Source organism: Suncus etruscus, chromosome 9 (genome assembly GCF_024139225.1).
Source record: "Suncus etruscus isolate mSunEtr1 chromosome 9, mSunEtr1.pri.cur, whole genome shotgun sequence".
Classification (NCBI taxonomy): Eukaryota; Metazoa; Chordata; class Mammalia; order Eulipotyphla; family Soricidae; genus Suncus; species Suncus etruscus.
Genome location: NC_064856.1, coordinates 108798567 through 108825201, shown reverse-complemented (window position 1 = coordinate 108825201; position 26635 = coordinate 108798567). Strand labels below are relative to the sequence as shown.

General features: G+C 53.7%; 3 protein-coding genes and 1 non-coding gene across 4 annotated transcripts in view; 3 read left to right on the top strand and 1 right to left on the bottom strand.

Annotated features, from left to right (window-relative positions):
* Nucleotides 1-4752, top strand: part of MAJIN (membrane anchored junction protein) — a 43456-nt gene extending 38704 nt beyond the window's left edge. The window contains exons 9-10 of the mRNA XM_049780871.1: nucleotides 4355-4427; nucleotides 4703-4752. Coding sequence (XP_049636828.1) covers nucleotides 4355-4427; nucleotides 4703-4752 — 123 coding nt within the window. The remainder of the gene's footprint in view (nucleotides 1-4354; nucleotides 4428-4702) is intronic.
* A 4047-nt stretch (nucleotides 4753-8799) lies between these two features.
* GPHA2 (glycoprotein hormone subunit alpha 2) lies at nucleotides 8800-9365 on the top strand. Its single transcript, XM_049780977.1, has 3 exons — nucleotides 8800-8902; nucleotides 9006-9190; nucleotides 9264-9365. Exons 1-3 carry the CDS (start codon nucleotides 8800-8802, stop codon nucleotides 9363-9365), a joined length of 390 nt encoding a protein of 129 aa, XP_049636934.1.
* Nucleotides 9366-9967: 602 nt separating this feature from the next.
* Nucleotides 9968-16594, bottom strand: PPP2R5B (protein phosphatase 2 regulatory subunit B'beta). The gene is made up of 14 exons (XM_049780976.1): nucleotides 16343-16594; nucleotides 15519-15983; nucleotides 14927-15123; nucleotides 14412-14513; nucleotides 14201-14293; nucleotides 13965-14095; nucleotides 12927-12986; nucleotides 12721-12829; nucleotides 12431-12484; nucleotides 12309-12359; nucleotides 12065-12184; nucleotides 11013-11140; nucleotides 10767-10868; nucleotides 9968-10574 (listed from the first exon to the last, which is right to left on the bottom strand). Exons 2-14 carry the CDS (start codon nucleotides 15715-15717, stop codon nucleotides 10433-10435), a joined length of 1488 nt encoding a protein of 495 aa, XP_049636933.1. The 5' UTR covers nucleotides 15718-15983; nucleotides 16343-16594; the 3' UTR covers nucleotides 9968-10432.
* A 4546-nt stretch (nucleotides 16595-21140) lies between these two features.
* Nucleotides 21141-21248, top strand: LOC126019701 (U6 spliceosomal RNA). The gene has a single exon (XR_007499329.1). It is a non-coding gene; the product is annotated as a U6 spliceosomal RNA (small nuclear RNA).
* The last annotated feature ends 5387 nt before the right edge of the window (nucleotides 21249-26635 follow it).

Sequence of the window (26635 nt, the reverse complement as noted above, 5' to 3'; positions counted from 1 at the left end):
TCTTTTCCTTCTCTGTTTCATCAGAGTAGCTTTCACCTTAAGGATTCAAACACTCCCAGCTTGTCTCCCCAACCTTCCCAGGACAGGATGAATTTTTGGTTATTTTTATATACACTTTTTTTTTTTTTTTTTGGTTTTTTGGGCCACACCCGTTTGATGCTCAGGGGTTACTCCTGGCTATGTGCTCAGAAATCACCCCTGGCTTGGGGGGACCATATGGGACGCCAGGGGATCGAACCGTGGTCCTTCCTTGGCTAGCGCTTGCAAGGCAGACACCTTACCTCCAGCGCCACCTACCCGGCCCCACACACACTTTTTTTTTTTAGAGGGGCCACACTCAGTGACGCTCAGGGGTTACTCCTGGCTATGCACTCGCTCCTAGCTTGGGGGACCATATGGGACGCTGGGGGATTGAATTGCGGTCCATCCTAGGCTAGTACCGGCAAGGCAGACGCCTTACCCCTCCGTGCCACTGCCCTGGCTCCTATCTGCACCTTTATTGAACAAACCTCGGCTCTATTGGTTCGTGTGCCCCGAACAAGGATGGCGCCCTGTTCCCTGAAAAGACCAACAATGGTCTCTGTGTTTTTAGAGGTGTTGGTAGAATGGAAGGAAGGGCCAACCCAGGTTTTGTTGCCTCAGGCCTCAGACCCAAAATAAGTTCTGATGAAGGTCCTCCATGTAGAATCAGACAGGAGAAGCTCGCCCAGTCCATGTGGCAAAGGAAGTTTCCAGGCTCACCTAGGGAGCTCAGACAGGTCTGGTCAAGAGCAAAGGCTGCGAAGCTTCTGGTGATTGTGGACTATGCGCCCAGGTAGTGGTGCCCAGTAGTGAGACATGTTTCTAGAGATGCGGACTCAGGCTAAGACCCCTGGAAGGCCTGGTCACCTTCAAGATCGCAAGAGTTGCCGGAAACATTTTTAAGTAGCAAAGTGAAGTGATTGTTCTGCCTCCTATTTGCAGAGCATTATTTGAGGTGCTGGGATCCCAAATAGAGGTGAACCCTGGCTTCTCCTTTCCAGGAGTTACTTGTTTAGCTGGGGGAAAGAATGAACTTTGAAGGGCCTCTGCGGGCAGGACGGGACACAAGACTCCCTTGTATACAGACTTGCTGGCTCAGGACTGACTCGAGACGCATGCTTACCCTGTCCTATGCTCCCATCCTGGAGCTGGGGGAGAAGAAACCGAAAAGTACATGATGCTCCAGAGAACAAAGCCGCTTTATAAAACCAAGATAATTACGATTAGAGGAACATTTCCCTCACTCTCTGCCTATTCTTAGTTTGACACACCATCTCCCTCAAGAACAGTCCCCACAGCTTCTTACTCAACATAATTACCTTTCAACCTGATACTTACTGGGCTTAGAAAAAAACTCTGAAGAGGGGGGGGAGAGCAAAGCGTGTTTATTGATTTTGACTCAACGCCCAAAGAGCGTCTTCGCCATACACCCTGTTCCCAGGGAGAGGATTTCTCCCAAATTAGAGCCATCACAGCGTCTCGGTGTAAGTCACCCGAGCTGCAAAGATTAAATTTGCTTCGGTGGCCCATAAGTAGAATGTTTTTTCACCCCTCCAGGCGCCAAGAGAGGGTCAGAACACAGTCGGCGTGGCTGTGCACATCTGAATACATGGGAGCCTTGTGCGGGATAGGCCCAGATGAACCCACACTTGAGTGAATGAGGCCTCTGTTCCTTGAGAGGTGTTTGAGGAGGAGGGAAGGAAGGGCTCACCAAGTCCCTGGGAGGACAGAGAGAGCGGGGTAGAGGAGATAAACTGATCTGAAGTGAAACAAACCCATGAGCATGTAACTTTGTGAGCTTCCTCTGCCTAGCCACACTTCTAGGTCCACCTAGGCTCAGAGTCAACCACCTTGGTCAGGGTTTCTGGGTGTTGATTGACTCACTTCAGAACCCAGGAGTATCTTGAAGAAATGAGTGAAAATACTGACCTGTCAACTGAGGGGGAGAGGGTGGGAGTGTTTTATTCTTTCTTTCTATGGCATTTGTCTGAAAAGACTCAGATTACAGGAGAATACAAAAGCTAAAATCTTCATAGTGGATTTTCCCTGGTTCAGAGGTCTACCCTGGTCCAAGGACCTTAGCCGTTTTGGGCCCCACAGTCAGTCTTGGTGGATGCCTTCATCAGGACCAGCACAGAAAGATGTGAGCCCCAAACCACAGTTTCAGTAAATTTGTTTTTGTTTTTGTTTTTTTTAGTTTTTGGGCCACACCGGGCAATGCTCAGGGGTTACTCCTGGCTGTCTGCTCAGAAATAGCTCCTGGCAGGCACAGGGGACCATATGGGACACCGGGATTCGAACCAACCACCTTTGGTCCTGGATCGGCTGCTTGCAAGGCAAACGCCGCTGCGCTATCTCTCCAGGCCCAGTTTCAGTAAATTTGTAAGAATCATACTTTTAAGCTACAAATAAGAGCAGAAGACCAGAGAAACTCAGTGGACTGGCACACTTGCTTTACATGCAGAGAGAAAGCTGAGGGTGGATTCCTAATGGTCCGTTATGTAGACTTCACACTTCTGGGGCTCCAGGACTTGGCGGCTCTGCTGTCAGGAAGGTTCTGACATGCTATGTGTGACCACTTAGCAGAGAGTTCCAGTAAAATAGAGAAACTGTGTTTCTGGCTATCGGGAAGTTTATTGGGAATGATGATGACTGACTTGGAACAGATCTAAGGATTAAGGGATACTCCTTCCTAGTGAAATGATGGGGCCTGGAGAGACAGTACCGTGGGTAGGTAGGGCACTGGCCTTGCATGTCGTCGGTCCACATTTGATCCCCAGTACCTCATTGCTCTCCCAAACCCTCCAGGAGTGACCCCTGAAAGCAGAGCCAGGAATAAGACCTGAGTACCACCAGATGAGGAACGAGTGTAAGCAAACAAAACTCAGCTCTACTCAGCTCTACAGAAACACATGCACACAGGTCAAGAGGGTGGGCCACGGAGATGGCTCAGAGCACTACTGCATATGCTGTGTATGCCTGAGACCTGAATTGTGGCCTGGCACTGCAGGTCCCCCCCTCCCAAACAACAAGCTACGATTCAACCCTGATTAATGCTGGGCATGAACCCAAAACCAAACAAACAAAAAGTGAAAAGGAGCTTCTATAAAACCGAAGCAAGGAGAAAGAATAAGATTGTATCATGGAGCTGGGAAGGTGGCGCTAGCATAGGACAAACCAAGATTCCATCCCCTGGCATCCCATATGGTCCCCCAAGCCAGGGGCGATTTCTGAGCGCATAGCCAAGAGTAACCCCTGAGCGTCAAATGGGTGTGGCCCAAAACAGAACAAACAAACAAAAAGAGTGTATCACAGCGTGTTATCTGGAGAATCTCTGCTTCCTCTGAACCTTGCTTAGCTCCTATCCTGACAATCCACGCACCTGCCAGGGTGCTCAACTGTCACTTCCCCTGTGGAGCCTTCCTTGACTAAGCAGCCCTTGTCCTAACATTGACATCCTCAGCAGACTCATTCCCTTATTGTATTTCAGAGGCCACTTGATCACATAGAGTAGACATTTCCCCTAGGAAGGTCCTCCTAATCCCTCCCTTCTCTTCCCCTTTCTTTCTCTCTCTTTTCTTTCTTCTCCTAACCCCATCCACCCTTACACACACACCCAGGCAGTACTCAGAGCCAACTCTGTGCTCAGGGGTCGCTCCCAGAAGTGCTTGCTGGGCTGGAACAATAGTGCAGTGATAGGGCGTTTGCCTTTCACTGGGCTCACTCAGGTCGGACCTGGGTTCAATCCCCAGCATCCCATATGGTCCCCCAAGTCAGGAACAATTTCTTTGGGGCCAGAGAGATAGCACGGAGTTAGGGCGTTTGCCTTGCATGCAGAAGGATGGTGGTTCAAATCCCGGCATCCCACATGGTCCCCTGAGCCTGCCAGGAGCCATTTCTGAGCATAGAGTCAGGAGTAACCCTGAGTACCGCTGGGTGTGACACCCCCCCAAAAAATAAAAAGTACTACTGGACCAGGTATCAGGTCTGCAGGCAAAGCATGTGCTCAGCCCATTGCGCTAATCTCTTCAGCCCAAAACCTCCTGAGGTCAGAAACAGGTTCTGGTGTTGGCAAAAGCTGAGGCATGGCACCGAGGGTGTCAGTTAAATCCAGCTTGGTTTCCTGTTGGCACTCAAATCCTATGGCTGAGAAAGGTTAGGAAACTGAAATGGGAAGAGGTCAGTCCAGTGGGAGGAAATGGAGAACGCTCCTGGGCAACTGGAAGTCAAGTCCCAGCACTAGTGAGAAATCAGTTCAGTAGCAAACAGCTCTCAGACTACCAAGGTGTAATGGTTTAATACCTGAGATTTCCCCTTGTCTTTGTTTCATCAGAACATGGAAAGAAAAGCCCAGCAAGTATGGCAGAAGACTCTAGCTTCCGATGTCTCTGACTGCCAGGAGCTGGGTAAGTTCTGAAGGATTCCTGCTTATTCCCTTCAGGCCTTGCTCTGTGGGGCTGTGGTCCGAGTGTACAGCACGTGTCTCGCATGCGCAAAACTTGGATTAAATTCCAGGCAGGATGTGACTCCCTGAGTACCACTGTCTGGGCCCAGTCACAGTGCAAAAGGAGAAGGTGTTCCCTGAGGAGTCAAACTCTGAGTCCCAGCACCCTTCAGGGGTGGCAGAGATGTGCCTGTTGCTCTTCTGGGGGCTTACCATGAGCATTTGAGCCCCCCACAGCTCCCAAGAGGGCTGAAAGAGGCCAACCCCTCTCCTTTGCCGAGAGTTAGGCCGCTCCCACTGTTTTCAGACATGTCTTCTTCTTTTTTTTTTTAAAGTTTAATACTTTAATTCATCTGCCAACAAGACCACTCCCCCCTCAGCCTGGCCAGGCAGGGCCATCCTCAGAAAGAGATGAGCCCTTTTTTTTTAATATAATTTTTCTTTATTCAAATCGCTTGATTACACATGATTGTAGTTGGGTTTCAGTCATGTAAAGAACATCACCCTTCACCAGTGCAACATTCCCATCACCAATGTCACAGATCTCCCTCCTCCTCACCTCACTCTAGACAGGCTTCTGCTTCCCTCGTTCATTCACATTGTTATGATAGTTCTCAATGTAGTTATTTCTCTCACAACACTCATCACTGTGGTGAGCTTCATATAGTGAGCTGCACCTTCCAGCCCTCCTCTCTTTTGCCTCTGAGAATTACTGCAAAAATGTCTTTTTTTTTTTTTTTTTTTTTTTTTGGTTTTTGGTTTTTGGGTCACACCCTGCAGTGCTCAGATGTTACTCCTGGCTATCTGCTCAGAAATAGCTCCTGGCAGGTGCAGGGGACCATATGGGACACCGGGATTCGAACCAACCACCTTTGATCCTGGATCGGCTGCTTGCAAGGCAAACGCCACTGTGCTATCTCTCCAGGCCCCTTCATTTCTTTCTTCCTTCCTCAGATTTTTCTCCTGGCTCTGTGCTCTAACCCTAACCCTAACCCTTCAGAGTGCTGGGATAAGCTAGCTATATTCTTAGAGGGGAGGGATGGTTGTTGTTTTGGCCACACCCAGCTGTGCTCAGGGATCACTCCTGGCAGGCTTTAAGGACCACATGGGATGCCAGAGATCAAACCCAGAAGTGCTGTGTGTGAGGCAAGCATCCTCCCCACTGTGCTAACTGTCCAGCCCATCAGCCATATTCTCAGCCAGTGCTGCCCCGTGCCTTGTCCTATCTCTGGACTCAGGACATTAATTTGGAAGAAGCTGGCAACAGCCGCCCTCGGTGCATTCTGGCCGCCTGCCTTCTCCGTCCACATGGAGCTAGCCTACAGATTGGCCCTCTTTCCTTTGCAGCTTCCAAGTGGGAGTGCAATCTCACAGAGCAGATTAACTCCCCGCTGCAGCCCAACAGCTCCGGTCCACCTACAGAACCCGAAAAGCCGAGCTCTGGTGGTTTCTTCGGCTTTCTCAGGTAGGCTGGCCCCTGTTCCTGTACCCCATCAGACCCAGCTACTGAGTGTCCCTCAGCTCTGAGAAAGACACTCAGAGAGATACACTGAAAGAAGAGGGAGGAGAGTAGGTGATCGTAGACGCTGCTTGAGCCAGCAGAGAGGAAGCTAGGAAGGGGGGCGCCACAGTCTGAACTATAAGTGAAGGCGGCAAAGTATAGGTCCTGTTCACTCTGACGGGGTCCAGACTGCACCGCTCCGGACCAAGGTGCCCAAACTGCTTGAGAGAGGCCTTCTGCGTGCACTTGGCATGTTTAGATGAGCTGGGACAGGACGGAAGTGCTGCCACTCGCCCCACGGAATCTAGGCTGGCTTTTCCCAAGACAGGGAATGAAGCTGGATCTGTCTAGAACAGGGATCTCAAACTCAATTTACCTGCGGGGTGCAGGAGGCAAAGTTGGGGTGATCCTTGAGTGCAAAATCAGTAGTAAGCCTTGAACATTGCGGGGTGTGACTCAACTAAAACAAAACAAAACAAAAAAAGATTCCTCTAGGCATGGCCATAAAATGTTGTACAGAGGGCCGTTTGTGGCCTGCGGGCTGCAAGTTTGAGACCCCTGCTAGACCTTAGTCCCCCATCACAAGTCTCCCAAGTCTTCTGACCTTTCTACTACCCAAGCAGAATCTAATTTGGGTGCCTTTTCCAAGGCTGTTGCAGACGAATTTCCACGCAGTGTCTCCCCAGAGCCGAAAAACCTGGCTAATGGGGCGCTCCTGAGAGTTGGGAGTGGGGAAGGGGACCTCCACAGTCTCAACCTGCTCTGCTTCCTTCCCACAGCTCTCTCTTCCCCTTCCGGTATTTCTTCAGGAAGAGCAGCGAGTGATGCTGAGGTGTGTGCCGAGTGTCGGGCTGTGCTGAGCTCCCGGGTCCTCATCCGCACTGCCTCTCTGGCCTGGCCAGGGAACACCTCCAGTTCACCGGCCACCTCTGGGCTGACTGTTGGTCCTTTGCTTTGTTTCTATTTTAAACATACACACATGCCCCAACACACACACACACACACACACACACACACACACACACACCAACACATACATATCCCAACACACACGTATCCCAAAACACACACCCCCCAAATGGCACTTTTTAAAAGTTCTACTTGAAGAGTGTATGGTCTCCAGGACTACTTTAGGTCTCCCGTGTCCAGCACTCAGGGGCCTAATGACAATAAAACATTTATGAACAATCATGGTTGAATTCAGTGAAGTGAAGGGAGCAGGAGAGAGCACAACTTTGGGGGGGGGAGTGTGGGCACCTGATCCCAGACCTTCAACAACTCTGCCAGGGAGTTGGGAGCTTGCAAGACTTCCCATCCTGGGAAGAACAAGGGAGAGAAGGTACAAGGAGAGAGAGTGTTTGCTGTGCATGCAGCCAACTTGGGTTGATCCCCATATGGTTCCCTCGTGCCCCACCAGGAGTGAAACCTGCAGAACCAGAAGGAGCCCAGAGCCCCATGTGTGGCCCCAAAATACATAAACAGAAAAAAGCTCCACGTCCTGGCCTGCTGGCCCTCGAGCGAGCATCTTTCCCTCCCAGGTCACCCAGTTGGCTCCAAAGTGTAGCACCCTGTAGCTCCCAGTCTCCCCACCCCCTATCCACCATCCCCCCCTCTGGTGTTGGGCAGTGATATGGATATGGTGATATGAGGGAGGTTAAGGGGGGGGCAATCCAGACAAGCACCCCTGAGGATCCAACATCTGAGCTCTGGGCCCCGGAATCCCAGGGCTTCTCAGGAGCACGCAGGGCAGCTGTGTGGCCACAAAGGACCCTGAGAACAGATGGGATTTAGGGCAGTCACTGGGGATTGAGGGACTTAAGGGAGCGCCAAACAAAGGAAACTCTGTCAGATGTCCCAGGAGTAACTCCTGAGTGCTGCCAGGTGTGACTCAAAAGCCAAAAAAAAAAAAAAAATGAGTAGGTGGGCTGAGCACTGACATATGAACAGGCTAGGGGCAGCCCTGGAGGGAGGGGTCCCATCTGACCTCTGCCTTGCCCCATCCCAGCAACCTCTGTGCAACCCGGGTGTGGCCTGCAGACGTGGGTCCCATGTGGCCTTGGTCCCTTTGCTCCACCTGTCAACACCTAGCCACTACACCTGTCAACGCAGGCTGGGCTGAATCCAATTTCTGGTGCAGGGGGCCGAGCCAGCTCCCTTCTCCTGCAAAACGAGCAGTTCCCAAGACCCTAAGAGGGAAGTCCTGACGCCTCTCCAGACCCTGCCACTAAGCACAAGACCTCCCACTCTTATTGTCTTTGTCCCTAAGACCTTCCACTATAAGGAAAGGGGCAGGCAGGGCTGAGAAAGGTTGGGGGCACCTGCCCTGTCCAGTGCCATCCAGCAAGGAAAGTCCAGATGGCCACCCTGGCCTCAGCCTCCAGCCCTGTCTATGCTGCCACCACCACCAGCTCTGGGCTCTCCCAGGTGGGCCTGCTGGGGCCTCAGCTCAACCTGAAAGCTGATCTCCAGGAGGCGGAGCCCCGGGATGTGCAGATAAAACCCCTGAAACTCTGTGGAGCCCGCTGCTTCCACGGCTGGAGACCAGCAGAAGCAGGAAGATTCGAAAGTGCTGGGCTGGGGTCTTGGCAGGGGTGAGCTCGGCAAAGCCCATGGGACAGGTGGAGGGGGTGGATGTCTGCTCTGAATGGGGGTGTTTCCGAGAGAGAATCGGGGATGGGGACCCCAAGGGAGAATCCCAGAATGTGACCGGACCCTACTCACACCGTCCAGACAATGCACTGAAGGCTGTACCCTGTCAGAAAGACCCTTGCTCATTCCCGGGGGACATACAAAGAATCCGCCAACCCCCACAGCCCTCACCCTCCAGTTTCAGATGCTCATGGCGGCCCCTCAAGCCCTGCTCCTCAGCCTGCTGGTCCTGGCACTCACTGGGGGCCAGGGAGAGCAGACAACCCTTCCAGGCTGCCGCCTGCAAAGTGAGTAACCCTGGCAAACAAACAGGCCCCAGGAGCAGACACCCCACCCCAGGGCAGTGACATGGAATTCCATGTCAACAACTCTTGCTGCTGTCCCCTTCAGCCTTCAACGTGACAGTGCGAAGTGACCATCAAGGCACCTGCCAGGGCACCCACCAGGCCCAGGCCTGCGTGGGCCACTGCGAGTCCAGTGCCTTCCCATCCCGCCACTCGGTGCTGGCGGCCAGCGGCTACCGGCACAACATCACCTCCGTGTCCCGCTGCTGTACCATCAGCAGCCTGAGGAAGGTGAGAGAACGGTGGGAGCTCGTGGGGGACCGGGAGCCCAACCTATGGCCACAGCCCGGACCTTCTCTCCCAGGTGAAGGTACAGCTGCGGTGTGGGGGCGCCCGGACAGAGGAGCTGGAGATCTTCACGGCCAGGGCCTGCCAGTGTGACATGTGTCGCCTGTCCCGCTACTAGGCATGTCCACACCCTGCCAGGGTTCAGGCCAGAAGCATTAACCCTGCCAGTAACACGGCACATTTTTGTTTTTGCCACACCTGGTAGCGCTCAGGGAATACTCCTGACTCTGCCCTCAGAAATCACTCCTGGAGGGGCCGGGCGGTGGCGCTAAAGGTAAGGTGCCTGCCTTGCCTGCGCTAACCTTGGACGGACCGCGGTTCGATCCCCCGGTGTCCCATATGGTCCCCCAAGCCAGGAGCAACTTCTGAGCACATAGCCAGGAGTAACCCCTGAGCGTTACTGGGTGTGGCCCAAAAACCAAAAAAAAAAAAAAAAAAAAAAAAGAAATCACTCCTGGCATGCTCGGGGGACCATATGGGATGCCAGGGATCGAACCCAGGTCAGCTGCATGCAAGGCAAACTCCCTCTCAGCTGTGTAATCGCTCTGGCTCCATGTGTCACCTTGTAAAAATGGGTGTCAGGGGCGCTCCAGGTCCAGCCCTCTGGGTCCAGCAATGTCATCCACCCCGACAAAGTGGCACTGAACAAGGGGTCGGCCCCGGCCCATCTCCTGCCCTCTTCCCTTCCGTCGGCCGTCCCCCTCAATAAAGCAGCTCACAGCGAGTTTCTCTCTTTATTAATCTACCCGTGGGGGGGCACACCTCACCGCTTCTGCAGGTGCCCTCCCCCCCGCCCAATAAATAAAAAGGGGTGAGGAAGCACAGGGCGAGGAGGGAAAGGCGCCCCAGGCCCAGGACAGCATGTGTGTTAGGGTGAGGTGGGAGAATAAATAGACCCCGGGGCCCACGGTGGGTGAGGGAGGCCGGCTGGCACAAGGTGGGCAGGGAAGGGCCCGATGCCCTGACCCTACGACCGGGCGGGGAGCCCAGCTCTGTGGAACAGGCCCCCCCCATACTCTGGCTTCCTGGCCACACCCGCCCTGGCTGAGTCCGGTGCCAGGCCCACCGCTGCCGGCCTCTCCTGGGCTGCCCCGCGCCTGCTCCGGCCAGGCCGGGGGTCTCTGGGCGGGTGGAGGTGGAGGGACTGAGCGCTCTGGGGTAGGTGCCGCCCCCTGGGGAGGGGCTTTAGCTCTGACCCCCACTGGCAGCCACCTGGGGTGTCACAAGCCGCTGGAGGGGCCCCTCCTTGGCCCCCTGTAGCCGGCGCAGCCTCAGCTCCTCCAGGCCTTCCCACAGCTCCTGGCGTTCACGGGCCTTCTGCTGCTCCCTGCGAGGAGGAGAGGGCCGGAGAGTTCCTATACATCTATCCCACAAGGAACCAGCCTCCATCACCCCTAACCCTAACCCCCAGAAGTGGGTCCTGGACTGGTGCATAGGGCCCGGGCTGGGGGATCCCAGCTGGTAGGGCTGAGCTCCGGAGTGACTCCCCAGAAGTGGCTTCAACCCGGCGCACACTCACTGCTGCTTTTCCAGCTTGTAGGAGGCCGTGAGCTCGTCGAAGAGCTTCCCGTTCATTTCCATGAAGGTCTTGAGCACATTGTAGATGAGAGACACGATGGTCCTTGGTGGGGTAAAGGGAAGCCAAGCGGCACCTTCAGCTGGCATCTCCCGCAGCTCAGGCCCCCATCGCCACCCTGTCCCCACCCAACAGTGGCACCTCCCCCTCCTCCTGCTCCGGACCCTCAGCAGCCCCCAGCACACTCACTGGTTCCAGTGCTCCTTGGACACCTGGTAGAGGGTCCCGAACACGGCAGGCAGCACAGTGTGGCAGTTGTCCTCGATGAGGCTCAGGATGTACTCGTTGTTCCAGAAATACAGAGCCCGCTCTGCAACCTGCAGGGAGAGGCAGGGCTCCTGCAAAGGTGTCCAGCACCCCCCATGTCCCACCCACTAGAGGAAGCGACACCAAAGAGAAAAGAGCCCCAGACCCAGCCACCAACTCGCTTCACTGAGCAAGGCTGCCCCCCACTACGAGCTGTGTCCTCTAGACAGCAGGGAGCCTGTTTTGCCTTGCGTGCAGCTGATCCAGGTTCGATTCCCAGCATCCCACTGGATCTCCTGAAAACTACCAGGAGTGATTCCTGAGTGCAGAGCCAGGAGTAACCCATGAGCACCACCAGTGTGGCACAAGAACAAACAACAAAAAAGGACGGACGGTCCTATTGATTGTTCCTGTGATGGGCCACTGAGGACCAAGACAGTGCTTAATAGACTCAAGTATGAGCTCAGGGCAGGGAGAAGGGGTGCAATGAAGTCTGTCACTTGATCCAGGCACAGCCAGTGTGGGGTTGTACTCAGGGACCCCAAGAGCAGTGGAAGAGAGATGGAGGGTGACCAGCCATTCACAAGTGGCTATATCCCCTTGTCACTGCGATGTCCCTAGCAGGGGTGTGGTGGGGGTAGAGAGCACAACCTGTAGTGCTCAGGGCTTACTCCTGTTTCTGTGCTCAGCTGTCACTCCTGGAGGGACCCAGGGGACCATATGCGGCAGCCGGGATCGGATGGGCTTCAGCTACGTACACGACTACCCCACTATCCGATGTCCTAGCCTTCTGACCCTCAGGAGAAGTTAATTCCTGAGTCCTGGGTCCCCCCTCACACCTGCAAGACCCAAGTCTGCAAAGACCAGATTCATGGACGAGGCAACTCATCAAAGCCCTCTTTGATTAGGAGAAACTGAGACAAAGACCCAGTCCGATACCCCACCCCCAGACCCATCCACGGCCGCCTCCATTCTACTCCGTTCTCCAACTGTACCTGGAAGTGGGGGCTGGACACGCAGCGAGCCACCTGCTTAAAGAGGGGCTCTTGGATCTTCACAAACTGGGAGGGTTCGATGACATCTAGAATCTCCTCCATCTCCCCCAGAAACATTACCTGCGGACACGGGGACAGCAGGTCTCTGTCTGGAAGCCAGGCCTCCTGGCCCCCAGCCTCCCGGCCCCTCAGCTCCCAGCCTCTAAGCCTCCCAGGCACTCGAGGCGGCCAGGCCTCCTCCTACCTCCTTCTGGGTACAGGTTTTCGGCCAGTACTTGAGCAGCCCCCGGATCACCTGTGAGAGAGGCGCAGACAGAGGTCAGGCTGGGAGGGGCGAGGCCCAGCCACCCCTCCACAGGTACTCACGTGTTCTGTTAAGGTGGCATCTTTCTCCAGAAATTGCACCACACAGTATGCCAGCTGCAGGGGTGGGCAGAAGGGGGGCGGGTCAGCCCAGGACCCAGGTGGGGCTCCCAACAAAACTTACCAGGCCTCAAAGGCTCTGGAGGGAGGCCAGAGGGGAAGGGAGAGAGGGAAGGTGGCAGTGGGCAGGGATTGTCTGGCAGCCACCAGTCGGGACCAGACCAGCGGGTAGGAGACTGGGGCCGGGCTCGTTGAGCGATGGGTGACATGGCCAGGGGACCCCGGGGGCGCACCTGGGCGTGGAAGACGGACAGAGACTTGACAGAGTGCAGGGGAATAAGGACCCGAACCAGGAACTGTTTGTGCTCCGTCTTAAGGGGCAACGCAAAGCCATTGATGATACTGCAGGAAGGGAAGCAAAGAACAGGGCTGGGGTTGACAGGCCGAGGTCCCCACTCCCAGAAAAGAGGAGTTTTCCAGCCCCAGACCCAAGAGTCACCTTCCAAGGATCTCCAGCAGCTCCGCCACCCCATTGAAGTGCTCTAGCTCGTAGATGAACCTGGAGAGGAAGACAGGGTAAAGGGGGACACAGTCCCGCACAGCACCCCACAACCCACCCTGCAGGACCTGAGACCTGGGACAACCAGCCCACAGCAGCCCCACTCTAGACCCTCATCATGACTGTGCCCACCCAGCTCATGCCCGTCACACTTCCTGCTCTTCAACCCAGAGAACGGCTCTGAGGATATACACGTCTCCTCATCCCCAGATCCACCAGGAAGGGGCAGAAACGGAGACTCAGGGAGCCCCTAACTCTGAGTCTCAGGGCCTGAGGAGAGGAGCTGGAGTCTCAGCCCTGGCGGTGAAGTGAAGCTACTCTGGGCTGCCTCAGAGAAAAGCTAAAGAAAATATCTCATCCAGTAGCAGAGCAATAGCACAAAGGGGAGGGTATTTGCATTACACGTGCCAACCTGAGTTCAATCCTTGGCATTCCATATGGTCCCCCAAGCACCACCAGGTGTAGCCCAAAAACCAAAAACCAGGGGCCGGAGCAATAGCACAGCGATAGGGCATTTGCCTGGCATGCAGCTGACCCGAGACAGACCCAGGTTCAATCCCTGGCATCCCATATGGTTCCCTGAGCCTGCCAGAGTGATTTTGGGCACAGAGCCAGGAGTAACCCCTGAGTGCCGCCAGCTGTGCCCAAACCACCCCCCTCAAAAAAAAAGATACTCTTGGGCTTAGAAAGGGGTAAATGTTCACCCCAAAACTCACCCAACACTGACTCAATCCCAGCCCTCCCCCTAAAATAATGGTCAGGTGGTTCCAACATCAGGAAGTGAGTGCTCCCTCCTTGCTAGAGGAAGAACAACCTCTTCTCTGGACCTTAGAGCCAGACACCAGGACAGACAACTAGAACCTTCTTCTGTCTACCTCGACACTATAGCCCATTGTCCCCAGAAGCCAGAGGGTCACTGCCCCAGCGGCCCAGCCCTGTCCCCCACCACCCTGGCTACCCAGCCTGCCAAATACCCACCGAAGGAAGATGTGGCTGCACTGTTTGCGGATGTAGGCCCGAAGCCCCAGGAACTTGCCGTAGACCCGGTGCAGGATGGTCTTGAGGTATTCCCGCTCCCGGGGGTCCTCACTATCAAACAGCTCCAGGAGCTATGAGGTCCGGGGTCAGGGGTCAGGGGCCGGCGAGGGTCAAGCCCAGGGGGCTTCCGACCTCTTCCCTCGCCCCTTCAGACCTCCCCACAACGCCCACATCACCATCAGCACAAACTTTTGGTCCACGAATCTCTTGGCCACGGAGGGCTGGAAGTCTGGGCTCTCCAGGAAGCGAAGGAAAAACTCATAGACCAGCTGTGTGACGGGGGACCGAGAAAAAGGGGCTCAGCCTCCTCCCCCAGGCCACCCAGGGTGCCTAAGACCCTTCTCCCTCCCCTAGGAAACTGGGGGCCCAGCACATTCGCCCTCACACCTGCAGATGAGGCCACGAAGGTTCAAGGTTGGGCTCATCCTCTTCTGGGTCAAATTCGGGGTTCTCGCTGGGCGGCAAGGTCCGGAAGATATTCACTGAGATCTGAGGGACAGAGCCGGGGTTCTATAAGAAAGAGCACCCCCTCCCAACCACAGCAGCGGCAAAGGGGCCAGGCAGGCCCCTCAGATCCTGAACACCTGATTTGTGGAAGCCTTGGGCGGGAACTGGGGTTCCACCCTGCAGGGTGAGGGGTACAGGGATATGGGCAGAGGGAAGGCCTTAGCCTGCCAAGCAGTAAAGGGCTGAGGTCTAGCTTGGGCCTTGAGTGGGGTGCATGGAAGATGCAGGCCTGTGATGGGAGTGGCCTTGGGGGACGTGCATGCCCCCCGTTTTTAGGGAGACATCAGCAAAAGTGGAGGGCAGGGGCTCTGTGTGAGGGACCCAAAAACATACACAGGTTGGCAGGGTTCCGCACCCCCAAGGCCACCCCAAGCAGTGGGGTGCCAGATGCTCACCATGCGGATGATGTCGGGGTACACCGGCTCAATGAGGACCCCCCGGGTGCTGCCCACACACTCCACCAGCTCGTTGAGGGCCGCCCGCTTCACCTCCTTCCCCTTGAGGTCGGCCACGCAGTCCAAAAAGTCGAACATGACCCCGCACTGGGCCAGCTTCCGGCTCAGCAGCTCATGCAGCTCCGCCGCTGGCACATCTGGGCAGGGGTTGGGGGCTGAGCCAGGTGGGACCCCCCCCTTGCCCTGGACCCCACACTCACAGTCCAGCCCTGTGGGGTGCAGAAAACTCTCCCTTTCCTCCCAGGGACACTAAAAGGCAGGTCCCAGCCCTTCTCCGACCTCAGGGGTTTGGGGGTACTTCCTCCTCCAGAGCTATCAGTGAGGAGGGGGGCTCAGAGCTAAGTCTTTCTAGGGCTCCCCAGCTTAGCTGGGGGTGTGGGCTGCAAAGTCACGAGTGAGTCAGGCCGGGCACCTGCTCCCAGGAACCTGTGCTGCGGGCCCCACCCTTGGCCGGGCCTGCTCCCCCTGGTGACGCCTCCTCTATTTCCCCCCAGGGGGGGCCCCCATGCGTCAGCAGAGGGCCGGGGCTCACCCTTCAGCAGGGGCAGTGGGGTGAGCTCCTGCTGGTTGCTCTGGTATCGGAACTGCGAGGAGCTGTGAGACCTCCGTGGCCGGGCCCTGCGCAGCGAGCGGCGGGAGAAACCGTCCACCTTGTCTGGAGGGGGCACGGGTGACAGCCCCGGGGAAGAGGGGCTGGTGGGGGTGCTGGCGGGGGGCAGCTTCGTCTCCATGGCGGTGAGCAGCGGTCAGTCAGGCCTTCAGAACCCCCGGGGTGCCCTCTGGGCCTGGCCGGTGCTGAGTGAGCAAGGGTTGGTTAACTTGGGCCCATCCTGTGGGGCTGAGGGGGGGGGCACAACTCCAGTTCAGGGCCCCCCCCCAGGGCCTTCGGCAACTGTCCAGTCCTGGGGGGCAGGCAGGGAGAGATGAGACGGGCTCAGGTCTCAGATCCTTCTTTTTGGGGGTCCAGAGGAGTCCAGTAGAGATGCCCACCCTGGTTCTGGCAAAAAAAAGTGGCAAGAAAGAGACAAGAAACCCGTCAGTTTCTCCCCAGTTCCAGTCCCAGCTTTGGAGAGAGGTGCAACCTGGCACCCCCAGGGAGACACAGCACCCCAGATCCAGCCTGCAAGGAGCCCCCCCAAAACTAGCCTTCCTGACCAGGCCTCTAGCCCCAACCCCTAGCAGCAAAAGGCCCCGTTCCCGCCCCCTAAGCCTGGCACCAGAGGCTCCCCCAAATGAGGCCCAAACCCCAGGCACCCCCACCCCAATCCTCAAGCCCCCCCCACCTTTCTGCACCCCAGCTCCTCCTCCCTGCGCCCCCCCAACCTCATCCGCGCCTCCCCAACCAGGGACTCTCACTTGCAGACGTCCACACTTTGCAGGCCGAGCCGAGGGGGGCTGCTCCGGGGCGGGGTGCGCTGCAGCTCAGGGCCCCTCGGCGGCGGCTTCCCGCGGGGCGCTGGCGCTGGGCGGCGGCGCTCCGGGGTTCGCTCTGGGGCTCCGGGGGGGCCGGGGCATGCCCCCCGCTCGGCCCGATCGGATCCGGGTGGGCTCCGGGCTCACCGGGCCGCGCGCCCGCCTCTGCCTCCAGTCGGGGTCCGAGCCCGAGCCCCGGCTCTGCGCGCACCGGCGCCCGCCGCCCAGCGGCTCAGGATGACATCAAGCCGCCTCCCCCCGCCCGGCCCGCGCCGCCCCGCGGGTGGGGACCGGGCTGCGTCGGGGCGCGCAGGGGCGCTGGGAGTTGTAGTTCCGGCGCCGCTTAAAGGGCGAGCGCGGCGCGCGCCCCGGGACCCTGCATGCCCGGGAGGTCCCTGGGTCCTGGAAGGGGATGGGCGCGGGGGGCGGGAAGAGCTCGAGCTGCGCGGCAGCTTTGGGAGATGCCAGGATATTGGCCTCCTGAAATTGCCAGGATATTGGCATCATGAAATTGACAGGATATTGGCATCATGAAATCGACAAGATATTGGCACCATGAAATTGCCAGAATATTGGCACCATGTAATTGCCAGGTTGTTGGCATCATGAAATTATCAGGATATTGACACCATGTAATTGCCAGGTTGTTGGCATCATGAAATTGTCAGGATATGGCATCATGAAATTGACAGGATATTGGCATCATGAAATTGACAGGATATTGGCATCATGAAATCGACAAGATATTGGCACCATGAAATTGCCAGAATATTGACACCATGTAATTGCCAGGTTGTTGGCATCATGAAATTGTCAGGATATGGCATCATGAAATTGACAAGATACTGGCACCATGAAATTGCCAGGATATTGACACCATGTAATTGCCAAAATATTGGCATCAGGAAGTTGCCAGGATCAAATTGCCAAGGTATTTTGGCACCATGTAATTGCCAGGTTATTGGCACCATGTAGTTGCCAGGTTATTGGCATCATGAAATTGCCAGGATATTGACACCATGTAATTGCCAAAATATTGGCATCAGGAAGTTGCCAGGATCAAATTGCCAAGGTATTTTGGCACCATGAAATTGCCAGGTTATTGGTATCATCATGAAAGTGCCAGGATATTGGCATCCTAAAATTGCCAGGATATTTGTATCGTGAACTTGCCAGGATATTGGCACCATGCAATTGCCAGGTTATTGGCATCATGAAATTGCCAGGTTATTGGCATCATGAAATTACCAGGATATTGGCATCATGAAGTTGCCAATATATTGGCATCATGAAGTTGCCAGGATGAAATTGCCAAGGTATTTTGGCATCATGAAATTGCCAGGTTATTGGCATCATCATGAAATTGCCAGGATATTGGCATCATGAAATTGCCAAGATATTGGCATCATAAAATTGCCAGGATATTGGCATCATGTGCCAGGCCAGTGCCAGGTCTTCCATATGCACCCTTCTGGGAATCCTTCCCTCTGCCCATAACGGACTCAAACCTCCAGACAGACAGACAGACAGACAGACAGACACACACACACACACACACACACACACACACACACACACACACACACACACTCGCACCAGCACGTGACTGGTTAACAAGTCTGCGGTGAGCGAGTGGCTGCCGGGAGGGGTGTGGCGCCCCGGGGGCCGCTGGGAAATGTAGTCCGGCCTCAGACCTGCAGTCCCCCGCCCGTCCTATTGCTGTCTACGGTGACATCATGTTCTGGGTTTAAAGGGCCAGCCTTAAAGCGGCAGAGCAGCGAAGCAGAGGGTCCCCTCTGGCGTTGCCACCCCCATGCCCACCTCAAGGCAAGATGGTCTTCTTGGATGAACTTTCAAGTCCCTCTAAGGCTAGGCCCTCGGCTGCTGCACTCGGGGTCTCCCTCAAAACTGCAGATATTCAAGTCACGGTTGGCAGCTCCAGAGTTTGGCCAAGTATGCAGCCTGCACCCCCGCACCCCTGCCCAGGCCTCTGGACCCCCTTATTTGTCAGAACTCCAAACTTTACACTACCCTATGAACTTTGCACCGGCTTTCTTCTTCTTCTTCCTTTTACCCCTAGGGTGAATCACTGGTCCGTATGAGTTTGAGGGTGTGCAAGTGAGGTCAGGAGTGGGCTGGAGGCAGGGGAGCTTCCAGAGTTTTCCTCCCCCTGCCCAGTGACTTCATGGAACCACCCAGCACAGGGAGCCTGAGGAGGATTTGTTAACCCCTTGACGAAATAATAAAAAATTCAAAAGCAAAGACCAGGGACACTGGTCAAAGCAAGGACACTTGTATGTATAAGGAAGGCCCTAGGTCTGGTGTCATGCTACAAAACAAAACATCCCTCCTAGTGAGGGCTGGGTAGATTGCTCACAGATCCAGTGTGCAGGATCTGCAAGTGGGGAGGCCCCAGTAGAACCCCGGCACTGCATGTTCCCTTGAGCACCATCAGGAGCAACTCTAAGCACTGCTGGGTGTGGCCCAAAGACCAAAGCGAACCAATAAAACCTCCAGTTTAGCCAAGATGGGAATGAGGAAGGATCTCAGAGAACTGACAGGCATTTCGCTCCTGGCTCGGAGATTTCCTCAGGACCAGAGAGAGAATACGGGAGGTAAAGTGCTGGTCTTGCACGCAGTTTACCCAGGATCAATCCCAGGCACTGCATATGGTCCCCTGAGCACCAGCAGGAGTGAGTCCAGAATGCAGAACCAGAAATATAGCATAGCCGATGTAGCCCCTCAGCAAACAGACAAACAGGTGCAAATAAATAAATAAATAAATAAATAAATAAATAAAATGGGGCCAGAGAGATAGCACAGTGGTAGGATGTTTGCCTTGCATGCAGCATTTTCAGAACGGATATGATTCGAATCCCAGCATCCCGTATGGTCCCCAGAGTCTGCCAGGTGTGATTTTGGAGCGCAGAGGCAGGAGTAACCCCTGAGCACCGCCGGGTGTGACCCCAAAACAAACTAAACAAAAAGTAAACAGATGAACAGACAGACAGAAGTCTTGTCAGTTTTTCCCACCTGGCCCTTGAGGATCCTCAGGATTGGTGGCTAAGGGTCTTCTACAGCCCTGAAAATCATCTCGAGGGAGGGCAGGCCAGGAGCTTTGTCACCTGGCAAGAGCCCAGAGAGGGCACAGGATTTCCCCCCAAAGCCACACAGCCTATCTTTAAAGTCTGGGGCCAGGGACCAGATCACAGACTTCAGTGTCACAGAGCCAGTGGTGCTGTGCTAAGAGACACACAAATGGGGGAATGACCCAGAGTTCCTGAGACATGACTCTCCAGCAGCACCTCAAAACATGGCCTGTGCCTGCAGGCACTGTACAACCTTGTATGGTCTTTTCTTTTTTTGGAGGGGATGAGGTGGACATCTGGGCCACGCTGGCAGTGTTCAGGGCTTCCTCCTTGTGAGACCCAGAGGGACATTATAAGGTTCCAGCGATTGAACCCAGGTTGGTTACCTGCAAAGCAAGGGCCTTATTCATTATACTTTCTCTTTGGCTCTGAAAAGTCTTTTGTTGTTGTTGTTGTTGTTGTTGTTTCTAGGCCACACTCGTTGACTGGGTACTTGTGGCTCTATGCTCAGAAATTACTCCTGATAGACTGGGGAGACCATAAGGGATGCATGCCAGGGATCCAACTTGGGTTGGCTACATGCAAGGACAACACCCTATGCTGTATTATTATTGCTTCAGCTCCTGAAAAGTTGTCTTTTTTTTTTCCTTTTACTTGGGGAATGCTGAGACACAGTGAAATGTGCTCAGGGATCACTCCTGGTGGAGCTTGGGAACTGCCTGGCAGCCTAAGTCTTTTTTGTTTTGTTTTTATTTATTTATTTATTTATTTATTTATTTATTTATTTATTTATTTATTTATTTTGCTTTTCTTGGGGGCCACACCTGGCTGTGCTTAGGAATTACTCCTGGTCAGCATGTGGGATAATGAAGATGGAACCCAGATCGGGTCATGTACATGGCAAGCCCCCTACCCACTGTACTATTACTCTGACCTCCAAGTCTTTTCTTTTTAAATCGTCATAATCAAAATAAGATTACTGGGGCTGGAGAGTACAATCCCCATCATATCATATCATATCCTATCAACCAACCGCCCACCGGGAGGAGTGATCACTGAGCACAGAACCAAGAATAACCCCTGAACAGCACTAGGTATTAAAAACAAACAGGGGGCCTGAAAGATAACATGGAGGTAAGGCGTTTGCCTTGCATGCAGAAGGATGGTGGTTCGAATCCCGGCATCCCATATGGTCCCCTGAGTCTGCCAGGAGCGATATCTGAGCGTAGAGCCAGGAGAAACCCCTGAGCGCCCCAGGTGTGACCCAAAAACAAACAAACAAAACAAAACAAAATAAAACCAGTTGGCCAGAGCAGTGGTGTGGAGCAGTAAGGCATCTGCCTTGTTCATGTTAGCCTAGGACGGATCACAGTTCCATCCCCCAGTGTCCCAAATGGTCCCCAAGCCAGGAGCAATTTCTGAGCGCATAGCCAGAAGTAATCCCTGAGCATCATCGGGTGTGACCCAAAAAATAAAACAAAAAACAAACAAGGGGCCAGAGATAAAGATTAGTGGGTAGGGCCTTTGCCTTGCATGTCATTGATCCAGGTTCCATCCCCAGCAATCCATATAATCCCCCAGGATCTACCAAGAGTAATTCTTGAGTGCATCACTGGATATAGTCCAAAACAAACAAACAAAAACCCAACCAAGTGCTCGCTTCTGCAGCACATATACTAAAATTGGAACGATACAGAGAAGATTAGCATGGCCCCTGTGCAAGGATGACAACGCAAATTTGTGAAGCGTTCCATATTTTTAAATGGCCTTCATGTAAAAAAATATCAAAAAAACAAATAAAAGATAACATTTACCCACCTACTGTCGTATTCTGGGGGTGTCCTTGAAAGCGTGACTTTTTATTTTGTAACATGAAAAGTCCTGAAGTCACAAGAACAGAAAGTTCTAGTTCTTCTAAGAACTGAACACAGACAAGTGGCTAAGATGGTGCAGTCGGGCCCGGAGAGATAGCACAGTGGCGTTTGCCTTGCAAGCAGCCGATCCAGGACCAAAGGTGGTTGGTTCGAATCCCGGTGTCCCATATGGTCCCCCGTGCCTGCCAGGAGCTAATTCTGAGCAGACAGCCAGGAGTAACCCCTGAGCACCGCCGGGTGTGACCCAAAACCAAAAAAAAAAAAAAAAAAAATGGTGCAGTCAAGGGGCCAGAGATATAGCACATTGGTAGGGCGTTTGCCTTGCATGTGGCTGACCCGGGATGGACCCAGGTTTGATCTTTGGCATCCCATATGATCCCCTGAGCCTGCCAGGGGCGATTTCTGAGCACAGAGCCAGGAGTAACTCCTGAGTGCTGCTGGGTGTGGCCCAACATCCCACCCCAAAGATGATGCAGTCAGTACCTTTTCCTGGCTAACACAAGAAAAAGCCCAGGTCCTCCGGAGCCCCCAACCTAAGGCCACTGTTCCCAGAATTCCTTCCCAAGAGGTATTTCAAGGGGGCCCTAAAAAGGGGTGTAGAAATCCAGCCCCTCTCCCACCCACCTTGAGGTCTAGAACACTTTTTTGTTTTGTTTTGTTTTGTTTGGGTCACACCCGGCATTGCTCAGGGGTTACTCCTGGCTCTGTGCTCAGAGATTGCTCCTGTCAGACATGGGGGGCATATGAGATGCCGGGATCAAACCACCATTCGTCCTGGAACTGCCTGCTTGCAAGGGAAATAATACCCTACCGCTGTGCTATCTCTCCGGCCCCTAGAGCACTATTTTTATTTATTTATTTATTTATTTATTTATTTATTTATTTATTTATTTATTTATTTATTTAGTTTCTGGGTCACACCCGGCGGTGCTCAGGGATTACTACTGGCTGTCTGCTCAGAAATAGCAGACATTTCTGAGCAGACAGCCAGGAGTAACCCCTGAGCATCGCCGGGTGTGGCCCAAAAACCGGAAAAAAAAAAAAAAAAAAAAAAAAAAGCTCCTGGCAGGCACGGGGGACCATATGGGATGCCGGGATTCGAACCAACCACCTTTGGTCCTTGATCGGCTGCTTGCAAGGCAAACGCCGCTGTACTATCTCTCCGGGCCCCAGCACTATTTTCTTGAGCAAATCCTAGCTCTATTTTCTCTTTCTTTCTTTCTTTCTTTCTTTCCTTTCTTTCTTTCTTTCTTTCTTTCTTTCCTTTCTTTCTTTCTTTCTTTCTTTCTTTCTTTCTTTCTTTCTTTCTTTCTTTCTTTCTTTCTTTCTTTCTTTCTTTCTTCTTTCTTTCTTTCTTTCTTTCTTTTCTTTCTTTCTTTCTTCTTTCTTTTCTTTCTTTCTTTCTTTCTTTCTTCCTTTCTCTCTCTCCCTTCCTTCCTTCCTTCCTTCCTTCCTTCCTTCTCTTCCTTCCTTCCTTCCCTTCCTTCCTTCCTTCCTTCCTTCCTTCCTTCCTTCTTCCTTCTTCCCTTCCTCCCTCCCTCCCTCCCTCCCTCTCTCTCTCTCTCCTTCCTTCCTTCCTTCTTTTCTTTTTCTTTTTTTTTTTGGTTTTTGGTTTTTGGGTTCCACCCAGCAGTGTCAGAGGTTACTCCTGACTCTATGCTCAGAAATAGCTCCTGGCAGGCTCAGGGGACCATATGGGATGCCCATATTCGAACCACTGTCCTTCTGCATGCAAGGCAAATGCCCTACCTCCAGGCTATCTCTCCAGCCCTCCTAGTTCTATTTTCTTTTTTTTTTTTTTTTTTTTTTTTTTTTTGTGGTTTTTGGGTCACACCCGGCAGTGCTCAGAGGTTACTCCTGGCTCCATGCTCAGAAATTGCTCCTGGCAGGCACGGGGGACCATATGGGACGCTGGGATTCGAACCGATGACCTCTTGCATGAAAGGCAAACGCCTTACCTTCATGCTATCTCTCCAGCCCCTATTTTCTTTTTTTTGGGGGGGGCACTCCCGGCGGTGCTCAGGGGTTACTCCTGGCTGTCTGCTCAGAAATAGCTCCTGGCAGGCACGGGGGACCATATGGGACACCGGGATTCGAACCAACCACCTTAGGTCCTGGATCGGCTGCTTGCAAGGCAAACACCGCTGTGCTATATCTCCGGGCCCCCTAGTTCTATTTCAACTGGGGTCTAGCTGTCCAGAGGAAGCTCCTGCCCCCACCCACCATGACCCCCATAACCTGGGCATTTGTTCTACTGTTTGATCAAGAGTAGAGTCCTGGGGCCGGGAAGGTGGCGCTAGAGGTAAGGTGTCTGCCTTACAAGCGCTAGCCAAGGAACGGACCGCGGTTCGATCCCCCGGCGTCCCATATGGTCCCCCCAAGCCAGGGGCGATTTCTGAGCACATAGCCAGGAGTAACCCCTGAGCGTCAAACGGGTGTGGCCCCAAAAAACCAAAAAAAAAAAAAAAAAAAAAAAAAAAAGAGTAGAGTCCTGAATCTCAGGTTGCAAAGGCCACTCTCAAACGCAAAGCACCTTTCCCAGTTTTACCTCTGCCCTTAGAACCTCCAGAGGCCCACACCATGTTGGGGGCGATAGTCTCCAGGCTACAGTAGGAGTAGGGCTTTGGCTAGACACTCCCAACTTAAGTTTTTGTTTTGTTTTGTTTTTTGGGTTTTGGGTCACACCCAGCATCATTCAGGGGTTACTCCTGGCTTAATGCTCAGAAATCGCTCCTGGCAGGCTTGGTGGACCATATGGGATGCTGGGTTTCGAACCACCATCCTTCTGCATGCAAGGGAAATGCCCTACCTCCATGCTAACTCTTTGGTCCCCAGTTTTTGTTTTTGTTTTTGTTTTTTTGTTTGGTCATATCTTTTTTTTTTTTTTGGTTTTTGGGCCACACCATTTGACGCTCAGGGATTACTCCTGGTTATGTGCTCAGAAGTCGCTCCTGGCTTGGGGGACCATATGGGACGCCGGGGGATCGAACCGCTGTCCGTCCTATGCTAGCGCAGGCAAGGCAGGCACCTTACCTCTAGCGCCACCGCCCGGCCCCTTGTTTGGTCATATCTAATGGTCTTTAGGATTTACTCCTAGCTCTGTGGTGAGGGACCACTCTTGGTGGGGCTCTGAGGAACAATGACGGTGCTGGGGAGACCAGCTGCATGCAAAGTAGGAAAGAGCCTTCCACACTGCACTATGGCTCTAGCAGCACCCACTTATGAGACACAGGTGGCCTCAGCATGTGGGTGCATGTGGGGACATGTGGGTGCAGCCTTGTTCGAGAGAAACCCACCTAGGAAGTAGCCACATAAGAGGGGCTTCCTAAGTGTTTCCCAACTTTTACACCCCATTCCCACTGCAGGGGAAGACAGTGTAAGATTGGACCCCTTTTCCTAGAGTTCAGACCAGGCCCTACCATGTCCACTGCCCCTGGGAGGAGGCTGCCTGCTCATCAGGCCTGTAGATTCAGAGCCAACCTCAGTTTTCCTCTTCTGCAAAATGGGAATTTTGTTTTGTTTTGTTTTTTTGGGTCACACCCGGCAGTACTCAGGGGTTACTCCTGGCTCTGTGCTCAGAAATCACTCCTGGCAGGGTCAGTGGACCATATGGGATGCCAGGATTTGAACCACCGACCTTCTTTTTTTTTTTTTTTTTGGTTTTTGGGCCACACCCGGCAGTGCTCAGGGGTTACTCCTGGCTGTCTGCTCAGAAATAGCTCCTGGCAGGCACGGGGGACCATATGGGACACCGGGATTCGAACCAACCACCTTTGGTCCTGGATTGGCTGCTTGCAAGGCAAACACCGCTGTGCTATCTCTCCGGGCCCAGAACCACCGACCTTCTGCATGCAAGGCAAAAGCCTTACCTCCAGGCTATTTCTCCGGCCCCCAAAATGGAAATATTGTTAGTGCTTCACTCCTGAGCACATGGCAAAGAGTAGAAGCGGTAATAGGCCCAGGGCATCATATGAGTTCAATTCCTGATGTTTGTGTTCTTTTTTTAATTTTTCTTTTTCTTTTTGGTTTTTGGGTCACACCTGGCAGTTCTCAGAGGTTATTCCTGGCTCTGCACTCAGAAGTCGCTCCTGGCAGACTCGGGAGACCGTATGAAATGCTCGGATTTGAAACCTGTGTTGGCCTTGTACAGGCAAATGCCTTACCACTGTGTTATCACTCTGGCCCCCCCACTTTTTTTTGTTTTTTTGGGTCACACCCGGCAGCGCTCAGGGGTTTCTCCTGGCTCTATGCTCAGAAATCACTCCTGGCATGTTTGGGGGACCATATGGGATGCCAGGATTCGAACCACTGTCCTTCTGCATGCAAGGCTAACACCCTACCTCCATGCTATATCTCCGGGGGCCCCCCTTTTTTTAATTGTGGTGATTGTAAAAGCACAGGGGATCGTACCAGCTTGGGAATCATGATTCGAGTGCTCCTGCACATGGAATACACACTTCAGCCTCAACAGTCTTTTCGAGAGACTTATTGTCTGTTCTTCATGGCAATGACTGAACCCCCGATGGACACCACAGCGCCTGGCTCTAACCAAGCTGGGTTGCACTTTACTGGCATTTCTGGAGGGGCCACCTACTTGCAGCTTCCTGGAATAGAAAGTGGGTCTTGGGGCCGGGTAGGTGGCGCTGGAGGTAAGGTGTCTGCCTTGCAAGCGCTAGCCAAGGAAGGACCGTGGTTCGATCCCCCAGCGTCCCATATGGTCCCCCCCAAGCCAGGGGCGATTTCTGAGCACATAGCCAGGAGTAACCCCTGAGCGTCAACCGGGTGTGGCCCAAAAAAAAAAAAAAAAAAAAAGTGGGTCTTCCTCATTCAGGGTCACAGGGGTGTGGCCAGGTTGGATTAGACTGGCTGGTTCCCCAGATCACTCTGCAGCTGGAGCACAACAGCCACAGCTGCACGGGCCTAGGATTCAGGGGTTCAGCGGTAGCTTGATTTATGGAAAGTGAATTCACAGATATTATGATGCGTAGGCGTGATCATAGCCATATTCATCATTTGTTATTCATTTGTTTTAAGTGGGGGCCACTCCAAGTTGCGCTGAGGAGGGCCACTGTGTGTGTGTGTGGTGCTAGGGATTGAACTCAAGTCATCCAAGTGTAAGGCAAGCGCCTCTGCTCTTCCCCATTACTATCTTGTTATTTTATTTTCAATGATCTAAAAATACGAAACTCAGGGCCAGAGCTATGGCACAGTGGTAGGGCATTTGCCTTGCAAGCGACCAACCCAAGACCGACCAGAGTTTGATCCCCAGTATC

What these genes read in the sequence shown, in the direction of transcription:
- GPHA2 (XM_049780977.1), top strand. Translation starts at nt 8,800, where the DNA reads ATGCTCATGGCGGCCCCTCAAGCCCTGCTCCTCAGCCTGCTGGTCCTG. An exon ending in TCCAGGCTGCCGCCTGCAAA is followed by an intron (nt 8,903 to 9,005) that starts GTGAGTAACCCT and finishes TGTCCCCTTCAG; the next exon opens with CCTTCAACGTGACAGTGCGA. An exon ending in CCATCAGCAGCCTGAGGAAG is followed by an intron (nt 9,191 to 9,263) that starts GTGAGAGAACGG and finishes CTTCTCTCCCAG; the next exon opens with GTGAAGGTACAGCTGCGGTG.
- PPP2R5B (XM_049780976.1), bottom strand. Translation starts at nt 15,717, where the DNA reads ATGGAGACGAAGCTGCCCCCCGCCAGCACCCCCACCAGCCCCTCTTCC. An exon ending in CCCACTGCCCCTGCTGAAGG is followed by an intron (nt 15,124 to 15,518) that starts GTGAGCCCCGGC and finishes ACCCCTGCCCAG; the next exon opens with ATGTGCCAGCGGCGGAGCTG. An exon ending in ATGCCACCTTAACAGAACAC is followed by an intron (nt 12,360 to 12,430) that starts GTGAGTACCTGT and finishes CCTCTCTCACAG; the next exon opens with GTGATCCGGGGGCTGCTCAA.